The sequence below is a fragment of the Scyliorhinus torazame genome, chromosome 7, assembly GCF_047496885.1.
Source record: "Scyliorhinus torazame isolate Kashiwa2021f chromosome 7, sScyTor2.1, whole genome shotgun sequence".
NCBI classification, from domain to species: Eukaryota; Metazoa; Chordata; class Chondrichthyes; order Carcharhiniformes; family Scyliorhinidae; genus Scyliorhinus; species Scyliorhinus torazame.
The window spans coordinates 86,973,569-86,987,370 of NC_092713.1; the positions used below are offsets into that span (position 1 = coordinate 86,973,569).

At 48.7% G+C, this 13,802-nt stretch overlaps 1 protein-coding gene across 3 annotated transcripts in view; it reads left to right on the plus strand.

Annotated features, from left to right (window-relative positions):
- LOC140426354 (uncharacterized) overlaps nucleotides 1-13,802 on the plus strand; it is a 160,338-nt gene that overhangs the window by 81,043 nt on the left and 65,493 nt on the right. For all 3 annotated transcript variants that reach the window (XM_072511014.1, XM_072511013.1, XM_072511012.1), the window contains exons 9-10: nucleotides 4,168-4,239; nucleotides 4,388-4,416. In XM_072511014.1, coding sequence (XP_072367115.1) covers nucleotides 4,168-4,239; nucleotides 4,388-4,416 — 101 coding nt within the window. The remainder of the gene's footprint in view (nucleotides 1-4,167; nucleotides 4,240-4,387; nucleotides 4,417-13,802) is intronic.

Sequence of the window (13,802 nt, forward strand, 5' to 3'; positions counted from 1 at the left end):
TTTCAATAAAATGTTCATGTAAGCCCATTCATATTAATAACTTTGCATATAATAGACTCATTCAAGCTATTTCCCCAATCAGTGGTCCTGATTTTATTATAAGTCTATAAGTGTATCTTTAACTATCCAGTGGCAGCAGAGATGAAGAGAGGGGGCAACATTGGTTGAATATTTTGCTTAAAATGGAAGAGATAGATAGACATAGTAATAGGAGTGAGGGTATGGTAGAAAGGAGAATGAATAGTGTTGGTGGGGGTGAGGGGAAAAGGGTGGGTAAAACGATTGGAACACAAATGTGACAGAGGAAACATGAGAGTATGGGAAGGGGAGTTCAGATGAGATGGTGCGCGAGTGTGAATTGAAGACCTTGCTGGTGATGCTCTGGCTACAATAAGACCAAGAAAAGCTGATCCACTGAGTAGACAATAGAGGAAAGCAGCAGAGGAGTACGCTGTGGTCAGCGTTGTTAGAGAATGTTGCTTCAGAAATATGAGCAGGAGTAGACTGTATAGTCTTTCGAGCCATTTCTTCCATTCAATAAGACGATGGTTGATCTACGTCAGCTGCACCTTTCCATTCTATCTCTATATCCTTTGATTCCCTTCATATTCAAAAAATCTACCAATCTCTGGCATGATTGCACTCAACCACAGTTTTCTGGGTCAGAGAATTTCAAATTTCTCAACCTCTTGTGAAAATAATTTTATCCTCATCTCAGTCTCCACATTAATTTGCTAATTCTTACTTCTGAGACTGTGACCCTAGTTCTAGATTCCCCAGCATCTACCCTGTGAAGTCCCCTTAACAATTCTTTGTTTCAATGAGATCACCTCATTCTTCTAAAATCCAGGGAATGCATGACTGCTCAATCCTTCCACATAGAAACTTCCCTCTTCCATAAATCAGCCGGTGGATCTATATTGCACTCCTTTTAAGACAAGGATATCCTTCCTTAAGTAAGGAGATCTGGCTTGTTCACAGTACTGCAGGTGACGTGGGATTCCTCTGGGTACTCCGGTTTCCTCCCACAGTCCAAAGATGTGCAGGTTAGGTGGAGTGGTCATGATAAATTATCCCTTGATGTCCAAAGGTTGGGTAGTGATACAGTGCTAGAGCGGAAATTGGCCCAGGTAGGGTGCTCTTTTGAAAGGTCGGCACAGAATCGAATGCACTGTGGGGATGCTATGATTCTATGAATACCCTCCACCTGAGTTAGATGCAGACAGGCTCCAGACTCATCTGACTTAATTGCCACAAATAAAGCTGTGCACATGTTACAATCTTCAAGGAGGGCTTTTTATGAATGCGGGGACAAAGCTGGCCTCTCACTAACCCACTAGCTCAGGCGCCAGTCTGCTTTGCGCACAGGGCTGCGGAGAATCCAGCCCAGTGTTTCCCAATTAACTCTGGTACCAAACAAATCCCCCCAAGATCTTTGCCGCTTCATATATCTGGTGCTGGTTTTTGTTACTTATGTGTGAACATAACACACTCTCTTCATGGAACAAATCTGATGAGCCTGGTCACCAAAATTAAAACGGATTTGCAGCGCTGGGAAAATTTACCTCTTTCCTTAGCTGGCAAAATTCAATCCATTCAAAGAACACGCTGCCCAGATTCTTGTTCCTTTTCCAACGTCTTTCTATTTTTCTACCAAAATCATTTTTTATTATGGTGAGCAAGCTGATATCCACATTTTTCTGGGCAGGCAGAACTCTGAGTCTGTAGAGTGCTACGTCAAGGAGGGGGATGGGTTGGTGGGCTAGCTTTTCCCAATTTTCTATGCTATTATTCCGTGGTCAGTATTCTAAATATTTTAACGTGGTGTCATGTTCCAAGTTAAAACTTCATGGTTGATGCACGATCAATTGCACAAAAACTAAAGTTAGGTACAACTGTGGCTTTATTACAGTCAGATGCGTGGCCTCCTGCTGCAGCTGGTGAAATGGCAGGGCACTAGAGGTCATGCGTATTTATACAGTTCTCCATGGGCGGAGCCAGCCAGCAGGAGCTACCGGCGAACCTGTAGTGCAGGTCCTACCTTACATCTCCTAATACAGTGGTTCACCACATTCACCCCCTGTTAAAAATGAGTCCGGCGGGGGTGACGTGAAACTATATACAATTAGTGCAATTATGTGCAGTAGTAGGAAAAGAAAAGTCCATGTCGACGGTCCGGAGTCCGTCAAGGGTTCAGCAGGTCCTGTGCTTTGGTGCTTTGTTAGGAGCGGTGTAACGGTGGTGGCGAAGTCGGTACTGGCGGTGGTGGAGGTGGCACTGATGGCGGTGGTGGCGGTGCTGATTCTGGCCAGTCATCGAGGAACTCCGGGAGCGTGCCAAAGTCCTCTTCATCCTCTTGTGCGGAAAAGGGGAGGGGGGATGGTCTGGTGGGGTCGATATTGGCGGCACAGTGGGAGGGGGGGGGGGGGGGGGGTGTTGGGGTGGAACCTGACAGTTCCAGGTCCCTGAGTGAGACAGTATCTTGGCGGCCGTCAGGAAACACTACGTAGGCATATTGAGGGTTGGCGTGGAGCAGATGGAGACGTGCCTACGGAGAAGGACCGCTCCTGGAGCAGCAAGCCAAGTCGGGAGTGACACCCCGGATGTGGACCTCCTGGGGAAGGTAAAAACACGTTCATGGGGTGTGTTATTAGTGGCGGTGCACAATGGTGACCGGATGAAGTGTAGAGCGTCAGGGAGGACCTCCTGCCAGCGAGAGGCTGGGAGGTTCCTGGACCGTTGGGCCAGCTGGATGGCCCTCCAAACTGTCCCATTCTCCCGTTCTGCTTGCCCGATTCCCCGGGGGTTGTAGCTGGTCGTCCTGCTGGAGGCTATACCCCTGCTGAGCAGGAATCGACACAGCTCATCGCTTATGAATGAGGATCCCCTGTCACTGTGGATGTAGGCGGGGAAACCGAACAGAGCCAAGATGGTGCTGAGGGCCTTGATGACGGTGGCAGACGCCATATCGGGGCATGGAATGGCGAAGGGGAATCTGGAGTACTCATCGACCACACTGAGAATATACGTGTTACGGTCGGTGGAGGGGAGGGGCCCTTTGGAATCCACGCTGAGGCGTTCAAAGGGGTGGGAAGCCTTCACCGGGCGACCACGGTCTGGCCGGTAGATGTGCAGCTTGCACTCCGCACAGACCTGGCAGTCCCTGGTGATTGTCCTTACTTCCTCGATGGAGTAGGGCAGATTGCGAGCTTTGACCAGATGGTACAATTGAGTGACCCCCGGGTGACAAAGGCTGTCGTGTAGGGCCCGGAGTTGGTCCGCTACGATTGAGGCAGACGTCATTGCATTTGCTTCATTAATAGCCTGCAGCCGGATTTTATTAGCCTGGAAGACCCCAAGCCACCATCCCGGTTGGAAGGTTTAAATTACTTTTCTATATTTGGAGAAGATTAAGTACGCCATAAGTGGATCCACTGAGATTTTTTTTGTAGATGGCAACCATTAGTTTCTTTCTTTAAATAATTAAGTGCATGGTGGCACCTTGGTTAGCACTGTTGCTTCACAAGGCCAGGGTCCCAGGTTCGATTCCCGGCTTGGGTCACTGTCTGTGGGGATTCTACAAGTTCTCCCTGTGTCTGAGTGGGTTTCCTCTGGGTGCTCCAGTTTCTTCCCACACGTCCCGAAAGATGTGCATTAGGTAATTTGGACATTCTGAATTCTCCCTCCAATGTACCCAAACAGGCGTCGGAATAGAGCGACTTGGCGCTTTTCACAGTAACTTAATTGCAGTGTTAATGTAAGCCTACTTGTGACAATAAAGATTATTGTTATTTACTGTTGATTGTAAGTTTTACTGTTTTATTGTAGTAGTTTCATGGTTGTCTGTTTATTGGGGGGAGTTGCATAACGGTACTGCATTATACTTCTTTACCTGCTCCTTTTCTCTCTTAGAAAATCAAAAAAAAGGATTTATAATAAAAAAAATAAACAAATAATGGGTTTAGAGTAGATGTAAATGGCAGCAGCAGAATGTCTGCCAGCATCTTTTCAGTTCCGTTTTACTCATAAATGAGTTTACATGGAAAAGAAAATTGAAGCCACTGCTGCCAATTTAGGTGCACATTCAGGTTGAAATGATATTGACCTGATGGTATGTCAAATTTTTATTAAAAATATGTTGACTTACATTTTACTTTATACTAACAGCATAAGTAAGATGAATCCTTTGACAAAAATCTTGCAGAAAGGAAAAGAAAAGAAAAGAAAGGGGTACGAAAGGTAACATTGACACCCATTCATGTTTAAAATCATTGGATTTACTGTAGTTTTTTTTAAAAATGAAATTGGTAGACTTGAAATTAACAAACCTTTTCCAAGTTTTCAAGAAACGCTTTGCTTTAACATTTTTAAAATTATTTTACTGCAGTTCTTCCCATGTCCTGCCATCTGAATTTGGTAAGATTTATATTTTGATATTTGTTTTTTTTAAAATATATTTTATTAAAGTTTTTCGATCAAGAAGAATTTTCCATTTTTACAGCTTTGTAACAAAATGTACATTGACCGTTATTTAAACAATATATTAAACTAACAACAAGAAAAGAGAAATAATAATACTGAAAAAATAAATATTAACAACTAGCATGGAAAGAAAGAAAAGAACAAAAAACCCAACCACCGAATACCAAAACATCAGCCTCTCTCGCCTCCTGCACTCACGGCTCTTCTGCAACCCCAAATATAGCTAACCCCCAGCTCGGTTCGACCCGGACCCCCACCACCTTTGAGATCACTCTTGCCACACCCACCCAGAACCCATGCAATACCGGACATGACCAAAACATGTGGGTGTGGTTCGCCGGGCTTCCCGCGCACCTCCCGCACCTATCCTCCACTCCAAAAAATCTACTCAGCCTTGCTCCCGTCATATGTGTCCTGTGTAGAACCTTGAATTGGATCAGGCTAAGCCTGGCACACGAGGACGAGGAATTTACCCTACTTAGGGCATCTGCCCACAGCTCCTCCTCAATCTCTTCCCCCAGCTCCTCCTCCCGTTTACCCTTCAGCTCCTCTACCATCGTCTCCCCCTCGTCTCTCATTTCCCTGTATATATCGGACACTTTACCTTCACTGACCCATGCCCCCAAAATCACTCTGCCTGGATCCCTTGCGCCGGGAGCTGCGGAAATTCCTTCACCTGTTGCCTCGCAAATGCCCTCACTTGCATATATTGGAAGGCATTCCCAGGTGGCAACCCGTATTTTTCTACCAATGCTCCCAAACTCGCGAACGTCCCATCCAAGAACAAGTCCTTCAACTTCCCAATTCCTGCTCGCTGCCAAGATTGGAATCCCCCATCTATCCTCCCCGGGACGAACCTGTGATTGTTCCTTATCGGGGACCACACCGAGGCACCCATCACTCCCCTATGTCGTCTCCACTGCCCCCAAATCTTCAAAGTCGCCCTCACTACTGGGTTTGTGGTGTATTTTTTCGGGGGGAACGGTAACGGCGCCGTCGCCAGTGCTTTAAACTTGTTCCCTTACAGGACGCCATCTCCAGCCTTTTCCACGCCGCCTCTTCATCTTCCCTCATCCACTTACATATCATAGACACGTTGGCAGCCCAATAATAGTCACTCAGACTCGGCAGTGCCAGTCCCCCTCTGTCCCTACTGTGCTGCAGGAACCCCCTCTTTACCCTCGGGGTCTTTCCAGCCCACACAAAGCTCATAATACTCCTGTCCACTTTCTTGAAAAAGGCCTTTGTAATCAGTATGGGGAGGCACTGAAACACGAAAAGAAACCTTGGGAGGACCACCATTTTAACCGCCTGTACTCTGCCCGCCGATGACAGGGGCACCATGTCCCACCTCTTAAAGTCCCCCTCCATCTGCTCTACCAGTCGCGTCAAGTTAAGTTTATGCAAGGTTCCCCAGTTCCTGGCCACCTGGATCCCTAGATATCAAAAATCCCTTGCTACTCTCCTTAGCGGCGGATCGTCTATCCCCCTGCCCTGTTCCCCGTGGTGCATCACAAAAAGTTCACTCTTTCCCATATTCAATTTATATCCCGAGAACTCTCCAAACTCCCGGAGTGTCTGCATTTTCTCTGGCATCCCCTCCATTGGGTCCGCCACATATAGCAGCAAATCATCCGCATATAATGGCACCCGATGTTCCTCTCCTCCTCTGAGCACCCCCCTCCACTTCTTAGAGCCCCTCAGCGCTATGGCCAATGGCTCGATTGCCAACGCGAACAGTAACGGGGACAGGGGGCACCCCTGTCTTGTGCCCCTATGTAATCGGAAATAGTCTGATCGTTGCCTGTTTGTAACCACGCTTGCCATCGGGGCCCCGTACAGGAGCTGAACCCATCTGATGAACCCCTCTCCAAATCCAAATCTGTTCAGTACCTCCCACAGGTAGTCCCACTCCACTCTATCAAATGCCTTCTCTGCATCCATCGCCACCACTATCTCCGCCTCCCCCTCCGGTGGGGGCATCATCATCACCCCCAGCAACCTTTGTATATTGGCATTCAATTGCCTCCCTTTAACAAACCCTGTCTGGTCGTCATGTACCACTCCTGGGACACAGTCCTTTATCCTTGTCGCCATCACTTTGGCCAGTAACTTGACATCTACATTTAGGAGGGAGATGGGCCTGTATGACCCGCACTGCAGCAGGTCTTTGTCTCGTTTCAGGATCAACGATATCGTTGCCTCCGACATTGTCGGGGGTAGTGTCCCCCTTTCCTTAGCCTCATTGAAAGTTCTCGTCAGGAGTGGGGCCAGTAGGTCCACATATTTCCTGTAAAATTCCACCGGGAACCCATCTGGTCCCGGGACCTTTCCTGCCTGCATGTTCCCAATTCCTTTAATCACCTCCTCCACCTCAATCTGCGCTTCCAAACCTGCCACCTACTGCTCCTCAACCCTTGGGAACTCCAGCTGGTCCAGGAAGTGTATCATTCCCTCTTTCCCCTCCGGGGGTTGGGACTTATACAGCCTCATAAAATGACTTAAACACCCCGTTCGCCCTCCCCGCTCTCTGCTCCATCCTTCCCTCCCCGTCCCTAACTCCTCCGATCTCTCTCGCCGCCCCCCTCTTCCTAAGTTGTTGGGCCAGCAATCGGCTCGCCTTTTCCCCATATTTGTATTGTATTCCCTATGCCTTCCTCCACTGTGTCTCCGCCTTACCCGTGGTCAGCAGGTCAAACTCCGTCTGTAGTCTCCGTCTTTCCCTGTATAGCCCTTCATCCGGGGCCTCCGCATATTGCCTATCCACCCTCAGAATCTCCCCAATCAGTCTCTCCCTTTCTTTACCCTCTTGTTTCCCCCTGTGGGCTCTTGTGGAAATCAACTCCCCCCCCCCCCCCCCCCCTAACCACCACCTTCAGCACCACCCATACTACTCCCACCTGGACCGCTCCATCATCATTGACCCCGAGGTATCTTTCAATACATCCCCTCACCCTTCCACATACCCCCTCGTCCGCCAACAGTCCCATGTCTAATCTCCAAAGTGGGCGCTGCTCCTTCTCCTCTCCTAGATCCAGATCCACCCAATGTGGGGCGTGATCTGAAACGGCTATAGCCGAATATTCCGTTCCTACCACTTTCGGGATCAGCGCCCTTCCTAGGACAAAAAAGTCTATCCGGGAGTATACTTTATGGACGTGGGAGAAGAAGGAAAACGCTTTACTCCTCGGTCTAGCAAATCTCCAGGGATCTACTCCTCCCATCTGCTCCATAAACCCCTTAAGCACCTTGGCCGCTGACGGCCTCCTCCCGGTCCTAGATCTGGACCGGTCCAGCCCTGGGTCCAGCACCGTGTTGAAGTCCCCCCCCCATTACCAAATTTCCCATCTCTAGGTCCGGGATGCGCCCCAACATACGCTTCATAAAACCCGCGTCATCCCAGTTCGGGGCGTATACGTTCACCAGCACCACCGCCTCACCTTGCAATCTGCCACTCACCATCATGTACCTGCCCCCACTGTCCACCACTATGGTCTTAGCCTCAAACGATACCTGTTTCCCCACCAGTATTGCCACCCCTCTATTTTTCGTATCTAAGCCTGAGTGGAATACCTGTCCCACCCATCCTTTCCTTAATCTGACCTGCTCCGCCAATTTCAGGTGCGTCTCCTGAAGCATAACCACATCCGCCTTGAGTCTCTTTAGGTGCACAAATACCCTTGCCCTCTTAATCGGCCCATTCAGCGTTCTCACGTTCCACGTGATCAACTAGGTTAGGTTCCGGGAGTCAGCAAACTCTGGCTGACCTCAGCTTCCCCCGTTTACCCTTGGCCTCCCTGCGTGTGAGGCCCCCTTCCTTCCTGCGCCCACTTTTCCCGCCGCAATTTCCATAGCGCGGGAAAAAACCCTGCGCTTCCCTCTCGGCCCCGCCCCTAGTGGCGCAGCTCCCTCTCCCCTTCCCTGTCCCCTTCCCCACCGGCGCCCCCATTTCTTTGTGTGTGTCCCCTCAGGGGGGTGGGGGGGGGGGGGGGGAGAAAAATTCTCCCGTCTAACATTTTTACAGATAAACCCTCCTCCTCTCCCCCCTTTGCATTTCTTTGCCACCACCTCGCTACTTCTTTCCAAACATCAATTCCTCAAATCTAGTCCAACTTCTCTTCTTGAATAAATGTCCACACCTCCTCTGCCGTCTCGAAGTAGTGGTGTTTGCCCTGGTGTGTAACCCACAGTCTTGCCGGCTGCAGCATTCCAAATTTTACTTTCTTCCTGTGGAGCACCGCCTTGGCCCGATTGAAATTCGCCCTCCTTCTCGCCACCTCCGCACTCCAATCTTGATACACGCGGATCACCGCGTTCTCCCACCTGCTACTCCGTGTCTTCTTAGCCCATCTCAGGACCATCTCCCTGTCCTTGTAGTGGTGGAACCTCACCACTATTGCTTGCAGTATTTCCCCTGCCTTTGGTCTTCTCACGAGGACCCGGTATGCTCCCTTCACTTCCAGGGGGCCCGTCAGGGCCTCAGCTCCCATTAAAGTATGGAGCATCATACTCGCATACGCCCCAACATCAGCTCCCTCTGTCCCTTCGGGAAGACCCAAAATCCTTAGATTCTTCCTCCTCGAGCTATTTTCCAGGGCTTCCAGCCTTTCTATGCACCTCTTATGTAGTGCCTCGTGCATCTCCGTCTTCACCACCAAGCCCTGTATCTCGTCTTCGTTCTCGGCTGCCTTTGCCTTAACTCCACAGAGCTCCATCGCCTGGGTCTTTTGCGTCTCCTTCAATCCCTCAATCGCTAGCAACATCGGCGCCAGCACCTCCTTCTTGAGCTCCTCCACACATCGTCGGAGGAACTCATGCTGTTCCGGGCCCCATACCATCTGGGCTCCCTCAGCCGCCATCTTGCTTCTCCCTTCTCTTCTCTGCCGCTGCTCCAGAGGATCCTCCGCAATCTGGCCACTACTATCGCTTCTTTCCATCCATACCCGGGGGGACTCCTTCCTTTGTCGCCTCACACTGGGTTTGGCCGTAAAAAATTTCCGTTGGGGCTCCCGATAAGAGCCCAAAAGTCCATTGAAACGGGAGGTGCCGAAACGTGCGGCTTAGCTGGTCATCGCCGCAACCGGAAGTCTCATATTTTGATATTTGTAATGGTAAAGTTGCATTCTGTTTTATTTCCTTTTGTAAAAGCATTCTGTCGGACTTGTAAGTAATTTGGTTCTGGTTTAATGCAAGGTAAGGATTGTTTAAATAGTTAATAGCACATAGTGCATGTTTGCAATGAGAAAGAATTGAAGGCAGGTTATCCTGTCCCAGCAACTGTTAAAAGATATTGACTGCCCTTAAAGATGTGCTTTCTTATTTTATGGCTTTCATTAAAAACATCAGAATTACTGATCAGATATCCATGCACAGGAGGTGCATGTTGGAGTGTGGTAGCCCAGTGGCTATGTTGCTGCACTAGTAATCCAGAAGCCTAGAGGCTTACAACAACAAAATGTTTAAACGTTGTCTTTAATGTCGTGATATGGGCATGTATAAAATATTATAAAACATAAGTATGACACCGGATCCCATGAGAAACTGGGCCGGTTGGTCAATGATCAAACAGGTAGATTTTAAATTATGCCTTCATTTAAGGGAAAGGGAAATGGTGAGGTGTATGGAGGGGAATTCCTGAGTTTGGCAACTGGAAGCACCGCCACTAAGACTGGAATAACTGGGGATGAAGAAGAGGCCAGAATTAAAAGAGTGCAGAAAACATGGAGGGTTTTAGGCCCGGAGACAATTACAGAGATAGGGAGGGGCAAGGCCATGGAGGGATTTAAAACAAGGATGAAAAGTCTAAAATGTTTCACTGCTTGTTTGGGAACCAGCGCAGCGGTGATGGGGGAACGGGACCAGGTGCAAGTTAAGACCTGGGCAACTGCGTTTTGGATGACTTCAAGCTTACGGGGATAGACTGTGGGAGACCAGCTGGGGGTGCATTTGAATAGTTGAGTTTAGAGGTAAAAATAAAAAGCATAAGTGAATGTTTCAGCAGCAGATGAGAAGAGACAGGTGAAGAAGAGCATTGTTACCGAGTAGGAAAAAGGGGATCTCCGCGATGGCAGGGATATTGGGTCAGAAATTCATCTCTGGTTCAAATGTGACACTAAGGGCGCAATCTACCCGAATGGGGACAGAGTCCTGTAGCGCAAGATTAGCCGGGTGTTTCCGGTGCACTGAGAGACACCACAACACCTAAAGCCCATCCAGGTAGATCAGGGGCCTCAGCGGGAATTCCCTGACAAGGCCACACTTTCTGGACTAAGGAGCTCCACTCGCTGGAACTCCTCGGTGCAGCAAGAGATCGGGACGGAATTTTCTGATGGCGCCCCAATCTCTTGAGCCCCCGACAACCCCCCCCCCCCCCCCCCCCCCGAGCCCCAACGCATTATAAGGGGGTCCCCGAACCCCCACACTTGCGCAGGGCACACCACAGCCCAATCACAGCTGTGTGAATAATGCCAGCTTGGCACCCTGGCAGTGCCAGCCTGGCACACTCGCAGTGGCATGGGGGCAGTGCCAGGGTGACCAGGTGGCAGCAGAAGTGCCAAGGTATCACCCTGTCCAGAGGGCAAGCGTCTGGGACCCTCCAATCGCCTGGAAGATCCTCACAAGTGCAGTTCCATCTGGTCCCCCCATTCAAGGAGTGCGCTCGCCCCAGATCTCCCAAGGCCAGGGCGTCAGATCCCATGCCTTGGTTAGGAGTGAGACTAGCTGCCTCACTCTGATATGCAGATTTGCCAGAAAGTGACCCTGCCACAATGGGCGGGATTCACATGGCGACATCTCACAAGATCATGTTCGATCTCTCGAGGCATGGCGAGCCGGGTATATCCCAAAAGTGAGATCTCCCGGTATCTACCGGTCGCATTGTGCCTTGCTGGTTTTGGGGCACAACGTAACCGGTAGATCCCACCCTAAGGTTACAAGCAGACTAGCTTAATCTCAGATTGGTAATGGTAAGAGAAACATATTAAATAGAAGCAGGAGGAGGCCATTCTGCCCTTGGAGCCTGCTCTGCCATTCATTATGATCATGGCTGATCATCAAGTTCAATACCCTGATCCTGCCTCCCCCCATATCCCTTTAGCCCGAAGAGCTATATCTAATTCCTTCTTGAAATTACACAACATTTTGGCTTCAACTACTTTCTGTAGTAGCAAATTCTGCAGATTCACCACTCTGGGTGAAGAAATGTCTCTTCACCTCAGTCCTAAAAGGTTTACCCCTCATGCTCAAAATATGACCCCTAGTTCTGGACTCCCCCACCATCGGAAACATTCTTTCTGAATCTGCTCTGTCTATTCCTATTAGAATTTTGTTGGTTTTTATGATACCCCCTCTCACTCTTCTAAACTCCAATGAATATAATCAATACTGACTTAGTCTCTCCTTATATGACAATCTTGCCATCCCAGGAATCATCCTGGAAACCTTTGCTGCACTCGCTCCATAGCAAGAACATCCTTCCTCAGATAATGACACCAAAACTGCACACAATTCTCCAGGTGCGGCCTCACCAATGCCCTATACAATTACAGTAAAACATCCCGATTCCTATACTCGAATCCTCTCGCTATGAAGGCCAACATACCATTTGCCTTCTTTACTGCCTGCTGTACCTGTCCACTTGCTTTCAGTGACTGATGCATGAGGAAACCAAGATCTCGCTGAGTATCCACCTGGCTCAATTTATACCCATTCAAATAATAACCTGCCTTCCTATTTTTGCTACCGAGAAGTGGATAACCTCACATTTATCGACATTATACTGCATCTGCCATGCATATACCCACTCACTCAGCCTGTCCAAATCCCGCTGAAGCACCTCTGCGTCCTCCTCACAACTCACTCTCCCACCCAACTTTGTATCATCTGCAAATTTGGTGATAATATATTTAGTTCCCTTGTCCAAATCATGACTATATAATGTGAACAGCTGGGGTCCTAACATAGATCCCTGAGGTACCCCACTAGTCACTGCCTGCCAATCAGAAAAAGACCCATTTATTCCAACTTTTTCCTTCCTGTCTGCTAACCAGTTTTCTTCCATCTCAAGATGCTACCGTAATCCCATGCACTTTTATTAATCTGCTCTGTGAGACCCTGTCAAAAGTCTTCGGAAAGTCTAAATTAATCACATCCACCAGTTCTCCCTGGTCAACTCTGCTAGTTACATCGTCAAAGAATTCTAGTAGATTTGTCAAGCATGATTTTCCTTTCATAAATCCATTATCACTTTGTCTGATTATACCATTGCTTTCCAAATGCTGTGCTATGAAATCCTTGACAATGGACTCCAGCAACGTCCCTACTTCTGAAGTTAGGCTCACTGGTCTATAATTCCCTGTTTTCTCTCTATCTTCCTTTTTGAATAGCGGAGTTACATTCACTACCCTCCAATCTGTGGGAACCATGCCAGAGTCCATAGAATTTTGGAAAATGACCACTAATGGATCTACTGTTTCTAGGGCCACTTCCTTTAATAATAATAATTAATAATAATCACTTATTGTCACAAATAGGCTTCAATGAAGTTACTATGAAAAGCCCCTAGTCACCACATTCCGGCGCCTGTTCGGGGAGGCCGGAGTACTGGAATTGAACCCGTGCTGCTGGTCTTGTTCTGCATTACAAGCCAGCTATTTATCCCACTGTGCTAAACCAGCCCCAAAGTACTCTGGGATGAAGATTATCAGGTCCTGGAGATTTGTCTGCTTTCAATTCCATTAATTTCCACCAAACCATTTGCCATAGCCACATGGAAATACATCATCAGTGTCACACACCATCCTTTGAATTGGAAATAAACTACCATTCCTCCTTCATCACCGAGCACAAATCCTGGATCCCCTCATTTAACAGCATTGTGGGAGTACCTCCGCCACATAGATGGAGCAGCCCAAGAAGGGGCTCATCAACATCTACTTGAGGACCATTAGGGATGTGCAATAAATTTATTGAATCATAGAATCCCTGCAGTGCAGAAGGAAGCTATTCGGCCCATCTAGTCTGCACCGACCCTGCAAAAGAGCACTATACTCGGGTCCACTCCCTCGTCTACCCCCCCATATCCCCGTTACCTAAGCTGCACATTCCTGGAGACTAAAGGTGATATTTAGCATGGCCAATCCACCTAACCTGCACATCTTTGGACTGTGGGAGGAAACAGGAGCACCCGGAGGAAACCCACGCAGACACTGGGTGAACAGTCAGCCAAGGCCAGAATCAAACTTGGGTTCCTGAAGCTGTGAGGCAGCAGTGCTAACCACTGTGCCCACCTTGCTGTCCATATGCACCGTATTGGCTTTGCC